A 15,536-nucleotide genomic window follows, 5' to 3' on the forward strand; every position below is an offset into this window, starting at 1 on the left:
GACTGTCACTTTTTGACAGTAATAGGATATGGGTAAAGAGCTTTTATAACTTACAATGCAGAACATAAATTTTGATAACAAAATTCTTGTGTTTCTTCAAGTTTCCCAGTTTAAATTGCAGTTTTTAAAATATTTTTTCACCATTGAAGTTTTCTTTAACTGAGTAGAACAAAATGTGAGATTTTCTAGGCATAAATAAATATATAAATATATATAATGAGTAAATATATTGAGTGTATATAATGACAAGAGGTCAGAAGTCTTGGGTTTCTGAAACGGGTAGTTTATGAAATTTAGTAACTTATTAGTTAAAAAAGTTCTTGTAAAATCAGCAGTTAGTTTATTTTTAGATATACTATGTTTATTCTGCTTAGGGAGGAAAGTAATAGTAGTTCAGTTTGTTAACTGATCATGGGTTAGAAATTGGGTTGTAGTCCTTTTGAAGGCAGGCCTCCATATATTCTTACAATGGTGGGAAATCTCATCCATTAGGAAAATCCTGAGACTGATTCTCTCCCTCTGATTCATCATCTCTCTCTTTAGCAGCTCTAGAAGGCCTTTTTGTACCATTCACTGCGAAAAGGGAATGATATAACATATACCTAATTATACTGTTCTCCCTTTACAGGTGTTTCTCATCCTCACAAAATCGTCCACCTGTAATTTTCAAAACATTTTTTGTATTAATGATTTCCAAATCTTTTCCTTTGTTTATTTGGTCCCAGATCTCTTACATACATCTCTGTTAATGCCACTTGTTTAGATGTTTGTAAATTCAGAGTATGACTAAATGAAAGCAATATTAGTGATCTGGGTGCTAAATTCCAAGTTCTGTTTTCACTTAAGAGTCTGTTTCATTTTAGAGTGAATCACAGTACTTATGACCTCTCTAGTTATCTCCTCCCATTTTACCTCTGACATGCATATCTAAGGTGAAACACAGGCTGGTGGGGGTGTTATCCTGGGGTTTGTGGGGGGTTTGGTGTATGAGGTATATTCCTCCCTATGTCTTTGAAGGAAAGGGGTTTAACCATAGTAAGCTACTTGTTAAAGCTTGTCAGTTCCAGTGAATGTTAAGGTCTCGAAGTTTTTCTCCTTTAAAGCTTTTCTTACTCTACAACTTTTTTATTTAATGAAATTTCATTTTGTTCTCTGGAAAAGATGAGACTTCTGACACTGGCTTTCACGTTTCTGCACGAGTTTCTGCCCATTTCGTAAGCCCGTGTATCTCAAACTGAAATGTGTGGGTCTCGTAGGGTACATAGCAGTGTGTAGCAGATGGAACTGACACTTGTGGAGGGCTTACCCCTGCCTATTCTAAAAACCTTCTCTCCATTATCTCATTTAATCCCTACATAACCCTGTCACAGAAAAACTGTTGTTATGTAGGAAATAGTAAAGTAGGGGGGATAAGAATGTGGGCTTTGTTCAGTCTGCCTACATCTACTTCACTAACAAGGAGTGTGACTTTGAGCAAGTGATTTGACTGCTTTGTCCCTTAATTTCCTCAATATAAAGTAGAAATGATCAGAGTACTTCCTTTGGTTTTTGTCAGAATTCATGAGTGCGTACACATCAAGGACTCAGAAATGCTTAATTGATTTTCTCTTTTCCACCTATTATTTCATTCATGCAACAAATAATCATTGAGTACCTACTATGTGTTACTTAGTAGTGAACAAAGGAGACAAAAAATTGTCCCTGGTTTCGTGGAGCTTACTTTCTGGTGGGAGAAGGGGCAGAGGAACAATAAACAAGATGAGGAGTGCCTGGGTGGCTCAGCCAGTTAAGCATCCTATTTCAGCTGAGGTCATGATCTCGCAGTTCATGAGTTCAAGCCCCACATGGGGCCCTCTGCTGACAGCATAGAGCCTGCCTCAGATCCTCTGTCTCCCTCTCTCTGCCCCTTCCCCACTAGCTTGTGTGTGTGCTCTCTCTCTCTCTGTCTCTCTCTCTCTCTAATAAACATTCAAAAAAAACACCCCAAAATAAACAAGACGAACAATCCATTATATAATTATATGCTATGTTGGATATTGATAACTATCTAAGAGAAGGAGAAAAAAGCAGAAGAGGGGAGTATGAAATGTTGGGAGGGTTTGAGATGAGGCAGAGTCACCCAAGAAGGGCTTACTGAATAGATGACATTTGAATGAAAACCTGAAGGAAATGAAAATGAAGGAGTTGGCTAGGCAGATGAATGGGGGAAGTTCACTCTAGACAGAAGAAATGGAAATTGCTAAGGGCTGGAGTGGAGGGAACAAGTGGAAAGCACTAGGAGATTGAGGCACAGAATTAATCAGAAGCCAACTGTATGAGTAGATAGGACTTTGTATGAAGTTACAGTGGGGACTTGGGCTTTTACTATTAGTGACATTTTGTTTTCTTTGGTTCTCTATTCTTGACCATCCCTCATTATTTTTCCTTCTTTTTTCTGGTTTGTGATCTCTATTCAACTGAAAACCTTGACCACTAGGGCTGGAAGTATCTCTCCTTTGTTATGTTAGGTCTTGCTCTTAAGAGAATTCAGTGAATACTGGTGGGCTGATTGACAAAAAGATTCTAAATATTCATAAGCAACCTGTCTTCTTGTATGACTAGTTCCCTTGAGACCTCCTGAAATTAGTTTGACAAGTCGAAGTCCTACTGACATCCTCATCTCCTGGCTGCCGATCCCAGCCAAGTATCGGCGGGGCCAAGTGGTCCTGTATCGCCTGTCCTTCCGCCTCAGTACTGAGAATTCCATCCAAGTTCTGGAGCTTCCAGGGACCACACATGAGTACCTTCTGGAGGGCTTGAAACCTGATAGTGTCTACCTGGTGCGGATCACTGCTGCTACCAGAGTGGGGCTGGGAGAGTCGTCAGTGTGGACTTCACATCGGACACCCAAAGCCACAAGTGTGAAAGGTAAATTTCTAGAAACTATTGAGGAAAAATAACACAGTATTTTTGGTCTTTTTAAATCTAACTTATGTTTAGGGGAGCCTGGGTAGCTCAGTCGGTTAAGCTTCTGACTTCAGCTCAGGTCATGATCTCGTGGTTCGTGAGTTTGAGTTCTGCATTCAGCACTGTGCTGACAGCTCAGAGCCTGGAACCTGCTTCGGATTCTGTCTCTCTCTCTCTGCCCCTCCCCCACTCTTGTTCTGTCTCTCTTTCTCTCTCAAAAATAAATATTTTAAAAATATTTGTTTAATCTTTAAAAAAAAATAAATCTAAGTTATGTTTAAATTGTGTTTTATGAATGAAAATATTCCATAGATCATGGATGTAACTGAAAATAATTTTAAACTTTTTGTTGAGTAGTCCCATTTTACTAAAGCTCAGTAGCATGTGAAACTTTTGGTTACTCTGTTAGTTTACTTAGCAGAGTCTTCATAGATGGGTGGTGGGTCCAAATCAAACTGAATTACGAAAAGTTAAATATTAATAGAGACCTAATTAATATTATTACCATTTTTTTTTAAATCATCAGTTTAATAGAAAGACCGTAAGGCTAGAAAGTTCTACACCCTGTTTGTTTAATAACGTGAAATGTAAGGTGACTGAGGTTTTTGTTGTTCATTGATTAATTTGGTCTCCAAGTTTAATACCAGTGTGGAATTTTGAAAGTTAAAATGTAATTGTTTTGGGGGCACCTGGGTGGCTCAGTCAGTAGAACATCTGACTTCCATTCAGCTCATGATCTCACGGTTCGTGAGTTGGAGCCCCATATCGGGCTTTCTGTTGTCAGTGCAGAGCCTACTTCAGATCCTCTGTCTCCCTCTCACTCTGCCCCTCCCCCTCTCATGCTCTCTCTCTCTCTCTCTCTCTCTCTCTCTCTCTCTCTCTCAAAATAAATAAAATTTTAAAATATATATATATGTATAAAAGTTTGGAATTGAACTTATTTTGTAACTGTTGGCTTAAAACTGTGTGTATTTGTATGAATTACAGATTTTTTATACATATATTTCTGGTGAATTTTTCTAGCCCCTAAGTCTCCAGAGTTACATTTGGAGCCTCTGAATTGTACCACCATTTCTGTGAAGTGGCAGCAAGATGCTGAGGACACAGCAGCCATTCAGGGCTACAAACTGTACTACAAAGAAGAAGGGCAGCAGGAAAATGGACCCATTTTCTTAGACACCAGTGACCTTCTCTATACTCTCAGTGGTTTAGGTGAGTGAGCCCATACTGCACTTTCCTTTTTTCCTTCTTTTCTGACCAGTTGGGAAAAGAGTTTTTGGATAGAGACACAAGAACTGACGTACTGGTGGAAAGAGAAGAATTACCTTTATTACATCGCTGTGTATGTCCTACTGCTTAAGTCACTGTTGGTCTTTGACTCACCACTGTGAGCAAACTGGCAAAATGTCAGGTAAATGTGGTATCCATCTTTCCCCCATTTCTGGACATCTGATTTTCTTTCTACAGTTCACTTCTAGTAGAGTGAGCTCTGATAAATTATTGTGAGTATGTGGTGTACGTAGAATAGGAATGTAAAAAGGAAATATCACCAAATGGTCAGAATTTTTTTTTTTAACGTTTATTTATTTTTGAGACAGAGAGAGACAGAGCATGAACAGGGGAGGGGCAGAGAGAGAGGGAGACACAGAATCGGAAACAGGCTCCAGGCTCTGAGCAGTCAGCACAGAGCCCGACGCGGGGCTCGAACTCACAGACCGCGAGATCATGACCTGGGCTGAAGTCACACGCTTAACTGACCGAGCCACCCAGGCGCCCCACCAAATGGTCAGAATTAAGATTAACTCAGAAATTGCCCGAGAGTGCTATGTAGGTGTATTATTTTCCCATGTAAAATCTATCTAAATTATGTACAAAATAATGCTCTTACATATGACCCATGTCACTATAAATATTTATTTTTGTAGCTCTAACACAGAAACACCAGAGAAAAAGCATTTAATTTTGGGTTCATCATAGTTCTCAAAGACATCATTTTTGTGGCACCTGAGTGGCTCAGTTAAGCGTCGGACTTTGACTCAGGTCATGATTTCAAGGTTCATCAGTTCAAGTCCCATGTTGGGCTCTGCACTGATAGTGTGGAGCCTGCTTGGGATTCTCTCTCTGTGTCTCTCCTTCTCTCTCTCTCTGCCCTTCCCACACTCACTCTCACTCTCTCAAAAAATATATATATATAGATATATAGATATAGATATAGATATAGATAACACTGTTTTATTCTCTGTTCATCCTGTCTTTGCTGAGTGAAGAATTCCAGAATGTAAACATGTTTAGTGGAAAGTAAAGAAATTTGTGGCTATAATAAATATACGGGTATAAACAGGTATATACTCAAGGCGTAAACTGCACACTTAGTTATTTCTTAAAGCAGCAACTTTAATTACAATTACTAACTAAACTCCTACTAAATTGTTATGGCATCTTCTGCACATACTGAAATTTTACAGTGCCTCTGGCTTTCCCTGTCACAGACTACCTTTTGGAGTACAAAAAGGAAGAGGGCTTGGTGATCCCACTATGGATAGCTCCATTTATTTTTCTGGCCTTACAGCACAAACTGTGAAAACAGCATAAGACCTGAGACCCAGCGCAGTAAGAAGCAGTGGTGGGAATCTGTTTTTAGAGGCAGGGACATAGGACCCCATCGTCTGTTTCTTAGCAATAGTTTTCCAGATGGCATTTTGCTTCTAATCTTGTTGTCTTGGATTTTAACTTAATCTGCATTTGCTTAAATAAATTTCACTGTTGATTCCTGTCACATAGCTTTATAAATGATGAGGAGAAGTTACGTATGTTCCAGGGTGACCTTCCTTAAAACCACTGATGTAGAGATGACGTTAGCCCAACCTGTCATCAAAGTTAGGAGCATTTATTTCTAGTCATGGCTTCTCATTCAGTATGCTCTCCCTTTCTGTGTTCATATTATTAATTCAGAAAAGTTGTACTAAGTTTAAAGCAGGATTTGGTAAATTGCTGATGAAAAATTATGCATCGTAGTATCTCGAGTTTCTTCAGGTTTCTTTTTTTTTTTTTTTTTTTTTTTTTTTACTATTTACTTATTTTTGAGGGAGAGACAGTGTGTGAGCAAGGGAGGGGCAGAGAGAGAGGGAGATAGAATCTGATGCAGGCTCCAAGCTCTGAGCTGTCTGCACAGGACTCAATGCAGACTCGAGCCCACAAAACATGAGATCATGGCCTGAGCTAAAGTCACACGTTTAACTGATCTAGTCAACCAGGTGCCCCTCCAGTTCTTTCACTGTTAAGGAAATATAAATAAGTGGAAGATACAAAAGATAGGTTCATAGGGCATTCTTCTTGAACATATAAGTCATTTATTTTAGACAAATGAATAATTTATTGGGAAGAACAGTAATGTTCTGCTTGTGAAAAGTTCAGAGAAACAGTTAAAACTTTGTCAATTAAAAGTAATGCTCTAAAATTTAAACATTTCCTGTGGGTGCATATAATGACTTACTGATCTTTGTGGAAATGTTTTTTGCAATCTGTATAATAGTTTTTAATACTATGAACTTTAATTTCCTTCTGTGTTTTAAAAAAAATCATATATATTACTGCCTGTGTTTTTATGTTATAAAATCCTCTTTGTGTATACTGTTTGGAGTCGTTCAGCTTAAAAACACTTTATAATGTATAACCTAGGAAATTATTTTGTTATAGTCAGGATATCCTGCCTATTAGAATAACTCCATGTGCCCTGACTATGGACTTGACTGAGTAGTAGGACTAACTGCAGTGCAGGGTAACAGGGTAGTCTCACAGTTGTAGGACTTTGTTGTAGGACAGTGGGTTTCGCACCCCTGGAGGTGCCAAGCCAGGACCAGAAGGGCTGACTAGCAGAGAGGCAGTTGTGTGGATCCAAGCATTGTATTGCTATTGACCAGATCACCTTGAAGATGCCTTTTAATCCTGAGAGCCCTAGGGTCCTTAGAAAGACACTGTTGGGACCTAGCCAAGCTCACAGCAAGTTCAGTGGGTGCAGCCCACTAAGCAGGCAAGTGTTAACAGCTCTCACTCCCATCCTTCTTACTTTTGGCTGTTGGGAGGGCAGTATGTTCTGTTAACTGGACAACTGACCATCTGTGACCATTTTTAGTAAGAGCATCTGGCAGTAGCTGCCTGTTTAACAGAGAGTGATGTGTGTAGAGGGCAGTAGGTTAAGGGAACCCTATCTGTGTCTTGCATGGTGAATACTTGCTTTCATAGAGCTTTTGTACATTAAAGATGCTCTAACTAGAACTAGATTTACTAAGTGGGGCTGGAAATGAAATTTAAATGCTTCTGTTTGCTGATTCCATGTCAATTTGAGTAGCCAACTGATGCCTCAAAATTTCATTTTCATACTAATCCCTTCTCTGATACCCTAATACACATCCTTTTGTTGCTTCTGGTAATTAAGTTTTCAACTAAAAAGTATGTTATTGGGACACAGTCTCCTTGGTAACACATAACAGTTCTTTGTTTCTGAAAGAAAAAGAAAGAAGGAAAGAAAGAAAAGAAAGAAAGAAAGAAAGAAAGAAAGAAGAGAAATTTCTGTATTTCAATTCATTTAATAAGAATTTACAAATTATCTTTCTAAGTAAGGCATTGTCATACTAAATAAAAAGATTTAACAAATGTGACCTCTGCTCAAAACAAAAAGAATTAAATCAAAAGATACTAACTTTATTTACATTCCCAATTTTCTCCCAAAGTTCTGATTAACTAAATTTAATTGTACTGAGTAATGAAAGTTGTTTTAGAACATTTTACTCAAAACCCTCAAAGCTCAGTTCCCTCAAACCCTCAAATCCCTCAGTCAGGGATGTGGAATGTTTGTTTTTTAAACTGGTTGAAAAGATTCTCGTGTCTTTATTAGTATCATATAAATATTGGCAGAGTAGTGGAAGATTTTGATGTTGCTAGTTCTAGTTTAATGATTTGCAAATATACAGTTTGATTTTAATTAGAAATGGTTTTGGGGGGTTGGGGAATAAGCATTTAGCTTGTAATTTAATGTGTATGTGATTTGTTCTAAATTGTGGTTTGAGATTTTCTTCTAAGTTTTGCATCTTGTGATTATTTTCACTTAGTTGTTCCCCACCCTTGCCCCTTGGCACTTTTCATGTTTGCCTAAGTTTTAAGCAGAATTTTAAAACATTTGTTAAATTTATCACACAATAAACTGAAGCAAAATTAATAGCACACTTGTGTTCCCTGATAATAGACTTTTTGAAATAATTTGCTCCATTTTTTGGTCTGTTTATTTCAGAAATTGATTTTAAATTCTGAAGTTAGAGTTTCTAATAACAAAGGAGACTGTTTTCATAAGCTGTCAGAAACTTAATTCTTCAATATTTATATAATAAGAGGGAAAGGGAAGATTATTATTTAGATGGTGTTGTTAATTTAGCACTTGGAACACTGATAATCTTTAGATTCTACTTTGCCAAAGAATGTTTGCTATTAAACTTCAGAGCAAGCTTGATTAGTGAGCATGAGATTTAGCACCAATTTTACAGATCCAGAATATCAAAAATCATTAGTAACACTTCTGGATCCCTTGTACACCTTCTAAACTCAATCTTTTTTTTTTTTTTTTCTTTCTTTCTTTTGAAAAATCCAAAATCGGATTCCCGGTTATGCAGGGGAGTAGGAGGCAAAAGAAACAGTCCCTTGGCAACAGTGTAATTTTAGAATACCTTAGCCAGTTTATATGGAAGCATGGTAAAATTAAGTCAGATTTCTGGATGCTATTGTTTGCCATAACAGAGTAGGATTTGGTTGTGTGGTTACAGATCTGAGGAAAGAAGATCAAGAACTACCATTGGTGAGCCCAACTCATATAGCCAGAGGGAATTATAGTCTCTTTAGTTAAGACAGGACAAGATTTTGTGGCATAAAAGAGACTACTTTTATCAGAGAGGGTTCATTGTGAACCTTACTATAATAGTGATTTTGTTTTGAAGAGAACTGGAATCACTGAGTGTATGAAATCTGGAAGTCACGTTTTAAGGCAAGCCAGGGTCTTTTTAGAGATTGTGTTCCCTCATTCCCCACACACAAGGAAGCCTTAGATAACACTCAGAAAAATCTTTGGAAACATGCTACAGGTGAAAATCCTAGTATTGTGGTTGTTTAGCAACTTTCTCACTGCACCCCTTGCAACAGAGTAAAAAAAGAAACCATGTTTTATAAACAAATCTTCCTGATGATGTATAGTTTCAAGTATCCCATACTGACTTTTAGCCTATAAATTCATTTCAAATAATTTGGTACCTTCATATCAATTACCAACTCAAATGTCATTGCAGATGCCAGGATTCTTCTGTTTTATAAAGTAACATATTATCAATCACATAGACATCATTAAGCATTCTGTCTGGATTAGTGTTGACTTTATAAAGCAGCACTGGTTTCTGTGAGATCACTTTGCATTTATATGTTATCAGATAATTTTTAGGGATTGGTGTAGAAATTCGATTGATGTTATTGCTGTTATTTACTACAGGCAAGATCGCTGGGGACATACCTCACATTTTTTGCCTCTTCTCAGTTCTTCCTGTGCTTTATCACTGTTAAATTCTACTTTTCATAGAAATGGCTCCTCCGAACAGTCTCTAATTTCACTGTTTCATTCCTTTCTTTGAAAGAATTATAAACTAAGCTCATTTAAATGAAGCCAGTAGACTTCTTACATGAATAATTTTGGGAACCACCTGCGATGTAGGCCAGAAAACTGACAACATGGGAGTACAAGTAACGACAAAGGGAACATGGTAAAAGTATTTCACTTCGCTATTAAATATCTTTTAAGTTACCATTTCTTGTATTGTGTTTAATTTGTTATCTAGCCAAAATACATTGAAACTTCAATGCTGACTTTAGGAAATACTCAACTATTTTTTTTTCTTAATTTAAAATGTTAATCACTTATGGGATCTGAACATGCCAAATATGATAGATACACAGCTCAAATTTTAGAACCTTAATACTTGGAAAATTAAAAAAACCAATAACTCAAAAGAAACAGAGCATCCATTTCTTAAACAATCCTGTTATTAAAAAAGTACTGTTAATATTAAGACAGTAATGAAGCACCTGGGTAGCTCAGTGGGTTAAGCATCCGACTTCAGATCATGATTTTGCAGTTTGTGGATTTGAGCCCCATGTTGGGCTCTGTGCTGACAGCTCAGAGCCTGGAGCCTGCTTCAGATTCTGTATCTCCCTCTCTTTCTGTCCTTGCCCTGCTCTCAATCTCTCTGTCTGTCTCACTCTCTCAAAAATAAACATTAAAAAAATTTTAATAAAAAAACATCAAGATAGTAACAAAGGAAATATTTTCATTTGCCACTTTGCAACAAAATGCAGATTTATGAAACTGTAAGAACTGTACAGAAATTACTGTGCATCTTCTGGTTATCTTTCCTTAAATTTTTCTTGAATGAAAGATTATCTGCCATTCTGAAATATTTTTGATACTCCTGGATGAAAATGTAGATATATCTCTTTGCATTTGGAAAAATCTGGCCTAGCTTTTAAGTCTCAACCCTCTGGGAATCCTCTTGCAACCTCAAATGGTGTCAGTCATTCCCATGGTACATCATTTATAATGCTCTATTGTAGGAGGCACTTGGCACTGACAGCTGAAAGAAAAGTATTGGTGAAGGAAATTTTATGTCTGCTGCCTGACATAATTTCTGTAACTTATTAACAAATTAAGTCCTGGTTATTTGCCTAATCTTTTAGATAGGGATAATAATAATAGCTATTTTATTTTAAGTGTATTTGTTTATTTTGAGTGAGTGGGGGAAGGGCAGAGAGAGAGGGAGAGAAAGAAAATCCCAAGCAGGCTCCACACTGTCAGTGCACAGCCTGATGCCAGGGGCTCGAACTCTTGAACCATGAGATCATGACCTGAGCTGAAATCAAGGGTCAGATGCTTAACCGAGATACCCAGATGCCCCAATAATAGCTATTTTAGAACGTTAAGAGGATTAAATGAAATAATGCACATAATGTTTAGCACAGCTCTTAGCGAACTGCATTGAGAGTCTTAAACAAAAGTTAGGTGTTGTAATTGTTGTTAAAAATTGTTCTCCTCCTTGGGTGGAGCCTGGAAATCTGTATTTTAAAAATATTTTTTCCATGTGATTTACCATGATCACTAGATTTGGAAACCAGTGGTTCCTGAGCTTTATTATCTATACCAGAGATCTTGTTAAAATGCAGATTTTAATTTAGTAGGTTTGTGTGGGGCCTAAAATCTTTGCATTCTTGCCGACTTTGACAAGCAAGGATCTAGACCAGGGGCAGGCAAGCTTTTTCTGTAATGGGCTAGATAGTAAATATTTTGGGCTTTGTGGGTGTTGTGGACTGAATATTTATGTCCCCATCAAATTCATATGTTGAAGCCGTAGCCCTTAATGTGACTGGATTTGGAAATATGGCCTTTGGGTAGGTGTTGAGAGTTAAACTAGGCGGGGCTCTACTATGATAGGCTGGTGAATTGTAAGAAAAGGAAGAAACAGCAAGAGCTCTCTACCGTGTGAGCAAGGACTTAGTGAGAAGGTGGCTGTCTGCAAATCAGGAAGAGATCTCTCATCAGAAACTGAACACTGCCAGACCTTGATCTTAGACTTCTTTCTCAGTCTCCAGAATTGTGAGAAATTAATTTCTGTTTTTTAAGCCATCTAGTCTGTGCTATTTTGTTAATGATAGCCAAGCAGACTAATACAGAGTGGACCATAAGGTCTGCCACAAGTATTCAGTTCTGCCACTATAGCACAAAAGCAGCCAAAAGAAATATATAAATGCATGAATATGGTTATATTCCAATAGAACTTTGTTTATGGACACTGAAATTTGACTTTCATGTATTTTTGATGTATCATTAAGTATTAAAATTATTTTCTGAGCATTTAAAAGTCTAAAAACCAGGTATTTGGGTGGCTCAGTGGTTTAAATATCTGGCTCTTGGTTTCGGTTCAGGTTATGATCTTGAGGTTTCATATGTTCAAGCCTTGCGTAGGGCTCTGCGCTGACAGCACAGAGCTTGCTTGGGATTCTTTGTCTCCTTGTCTGTCTGCCCCTCCCCCACTCATGCTGTTTCTGTCTCTCTCAAAATAAATAAATTAAAAACAATTTTTTTAAAAATATGAAAACCATTAAACTGGCAGGCTGACCCTAAGGCAGCAGACCATATTAGTGTATTTTGCCAATTGCAGGTGTAGACTCTGGTTATAGCCTTTGTTTTAAAGTCTATTTTGGCCAATGTAAATATTGCTACTCCAGCTTTCTTTTGACATCCATTTGTATGTTTCCCCATCTCCTCAGTTTGAATCTGTTTAGGTAGGTGTCCTTTGTTTCTCATCAGGTATAGACTCTAATGCGGTTGCTCTTCAAAGTGCAGTCTTAGGATCAGCAGCATAATCAGGAAGTTTATTGAAATGCTGAATTTCAGACTTCCTTGTTCCCTCTCCAGATCTACTGGATCAGAATCTCAGTTTTAACAGGATTCTTAGGTGCTTAGTGTGCACATTAAAGCTTGGTAAAGTTAGGTCTAGATGACCTAGTATGTTTTTTTCAAAATAGCCGATATCAATTCTTTATAAGTTAATAACTTTTAGCTTTAAGTTTGTTATTCTTGTTGGAAATCTTTCAGAATTTGTTTTTGTGCCTTCTAGCTACCTAAATTGCTGACTCTTTAATTGGCCAATTACAGTTTTGTTTTGGTTTGGTTTTTTACTGTTTTTTTAATGTTTATTTAGTTTTGAGAGAGAGAGAGAGACAGCGTGTGAACAGGGGAGGGGCAGAAAGAGAGGGAGGCAGAATCTGAAGCAGGCTCCAGGCTCTGAACTGTCAGCACAGAGCCCAACACAGGGCTCAAACTGATGAACCACAAGATCATGACCTGAGCTGAAGTTGAACACTTAACCAACTGAGCCACCCAGGAGCTGCAGGCCAATTACAGTTTTTAATTGTTATTGACCCTAAGCCTCTCTTAAGTCTGCCTTTACTGCACTTTTTATTGCATATCTTGTTTCTAGTCCTATTTCCCCATACTTTTTGACTTTTACATGGGGGACAAAATGGCCTTTCATGGGTATCATCCTTCAGTCAATGCATTTCTTCTCAAACATCCAGGGAGTGGATGAATCACAGATTCTCAGGTATAATCTTCCAGTTTTGCTGCTGCTTCCCTGCATTTTGTCTGCCACCGAGTGCTCATTCACAAGTTCATTCTTTGATTCGTAGATATTTACCAAGCTTAGTATATGATAGTCTCAATGTTAGGTACTGCCATAATAATGTAGACATGGTCATAGTATTTGAGTCTAGGAGGAAGACCAACAATTAAATAAGCATCTAAAATATGGTGTGATGAACTTTGTGATAGTGGACATCAGATCTCCGTAACATCATTTGGCAGGTGTTTCTGACCTGTTTCGGGGCTGGAATGGGAATGGCTTCCAGGAAGAAGTAACATTTAGGTTGAAATCTAAAGGATGAGTAGGACTCATTAGGCAAGGGGTCAGGGGCAGGTACAGGTTATATGGGAACTAGTAAAGAAATACATAATAAAATAACAATAATCTAAAAGTATACTGTTGGTGTATGGCCTTGTACACTGTAGGTGTAGGCTTCATACAAGTGAAGGGTTCTGAAAATTAAGCCTCACAACTTCATAGTAAACCTGCCTCTGCAAAGAGGGAAGGACAGGACCCAGGAGATGGTCACAGAATGGTGAAATTCACTTGAGATGTTCAGGAAGTGAGGGGGACCATGTTCCAGAGAAAATGAAGTATTATTATATGAGCACAAAGTGAAGCCAGTACCTGGTAAGCTACATGAGGGAATTTGGGCTTTATCCTAAGGGCAGTGTGAAGACACTAAATGATTTTAAGCAAGCAAGTGACCTGATTAGATTTATATTTAGAAATATGTTTCTGTTGCAGTGTGTAAAATTTAATGCGGAGAGGGAAGATGTGAAACAGCTCAGAACTGCCTCTTCCCTGAAAGAGGAGGTTTTTGTGAGCTTTCTTTTTCGCTTCCTTTCTGGCTCAGAGATGCTACAAAAGTCTACCCTCCCTGTTTGCTGCAGTCCCATTGTACATGGCAGTTTTCATGCACACATATAATAAAGATTTCTTTAGAAAATAGCATGTTCTATTGTTTTAAATCAGTTTATACTCAACCCTTGGAAACTATAATCACTGTATAAAGAATATATAAATGTATATTATATATATAAACATAAGTATGTATATGTTTATGTATGTGTATATACATATACATGTATATACATGTGTATATGTATATACCCACACACACATACCCTACTGTTTTATAAAGTGAAGGTATTTGGATGTTTGGTTTCTGCTTGTCTTTAAGTCAGTTCTGTAACTGTGTTAAAGTGTTTTAATTTCTCCTTTCCTTTGCTTGCGTCAGCTCTCAAGAGGCATGCAGTCACAAATTTAATGATGTATTCTGTCCCCCTCAGAATACCTAATTACTCTTGATTTGGTACATTTCATTTTAGGCAACTGTGATATTGCCAAGTTAATTACATTTTGTGTTTTTAAATGAACAAGAAAATAAAGGAAATATAGCCATGGATTCCATAAACCCATAACATCAACTGTTCTTTGAAGCCACAGTGTGAATGCAAGAGCATTTAGTGGTCACTCAAAAGAAGAATATTTTTTAAAATAAACGTTGAAAAAAAAATTAAAAAAAAAAAAAAAAGGGGGCGCCTGGGTGACGCAGTCGGTTAAGCGTCCGACTTCAGCCAGGTCACGATCTCGTGGTCCGTGAGTTCGAGCCCCGCGTCGGGCTCTGGGCTGATGGCTCAGAGCCTGGAGCCTGTTTCCGATTCTGTGTCTCCCTCTCTGTCTGCCCCTCCCCCGTTCATGCTCTGTCTCTCTCTGTCCCAAAAATAAATAAACGTTGAAAAAAAAAAAATTAAAAAAAAAAAAAGAAAGAATATTTTTGAGTCCATTCAGCTGCTATCATTGAGCTTTAGTATAGGCTCTTAGAGCTACAATACTGTTTACAAAGCCCTTGTTAACACTGTGAATACAGTGAGTACAGTGTTTTATGGAACTCCATAGGCCTCAGATAAAGACACTTCTATGCTTGCTTGGTTATTCTTTTGGACAGGCTTAGGACACAGAAGCTCAGTGGCCTTGCAAATCAGAAGATGAACTCAATTTAGAAATTACTGATAATGGGCCACAGTTAACTTTAAATTCATGCAAATTAATTACCAGTAAATGAATTACAAAATTGAAACCGTCTTTGTAGCATGCAATTTTGACTTGTGTGATTTCTTTTCGTAACACCTCTTGAAGACATTGCCTAGAAGATAGAGCTAATTAAAAATGCAAATTTTCTCATTTTAGTGTTGATACAATATATATTTCACAAAACTTGGTTTAATGACATGAGATTGCTATCTATACCAATGTAATTGTCATGTCTTGTTTTCGTAAAATTTTCATAATAAAGTTTACCCATCCTAATTGTGGAAGTTAGGCTTATTTTCCATTATTGTTAAAATTTAAAAATTAGTG

General features: G+C 37.5%; 1 protein-coding gene across 2 annotated transcripts in view; it reads left to right on the plus strand.

Annotated features, from left to right (window-relative positions):
- The window catches only part of PRTG (protogenin), a 128,907-nt gene that overhangs the window by 69,274 nt on the left and 44,097 nt on the right, over positions 1-15,536 (plus strand). For both annotated transcript variants that reach the window (XM_045449661.1, XM_045449662.1), the window contains exons 10-11: positions 2,602-2,907; positions 3,970-4,158. In XM_045449661.1, the coding sequence (XP_045305617.1) occupies positions 2,602-2,907; positions 3,970-4,158 (495 nt within the window). The remainder of the gene's footprint in view (positions 1-2,601; positions 2,908-3,969; positions 4,159-15,536) is intronic.

The sequence above is a fragment of the Leopardus geoffroyi genome, chromosome B3 (assembly GCF_018350155.1).
Source record: "Leopardus geoffroyi isolate Oge1 chromosome B3, O.geoffroyi_Oge1_pat1.0, whole genome shotgun sequence".
Classification (NCBI taxonomy): Eukaryota; Metazoa; Chordata; class Mammalia; order Carnivora; family Felidae; genus Leopardus; species Leopardus geoffroyi.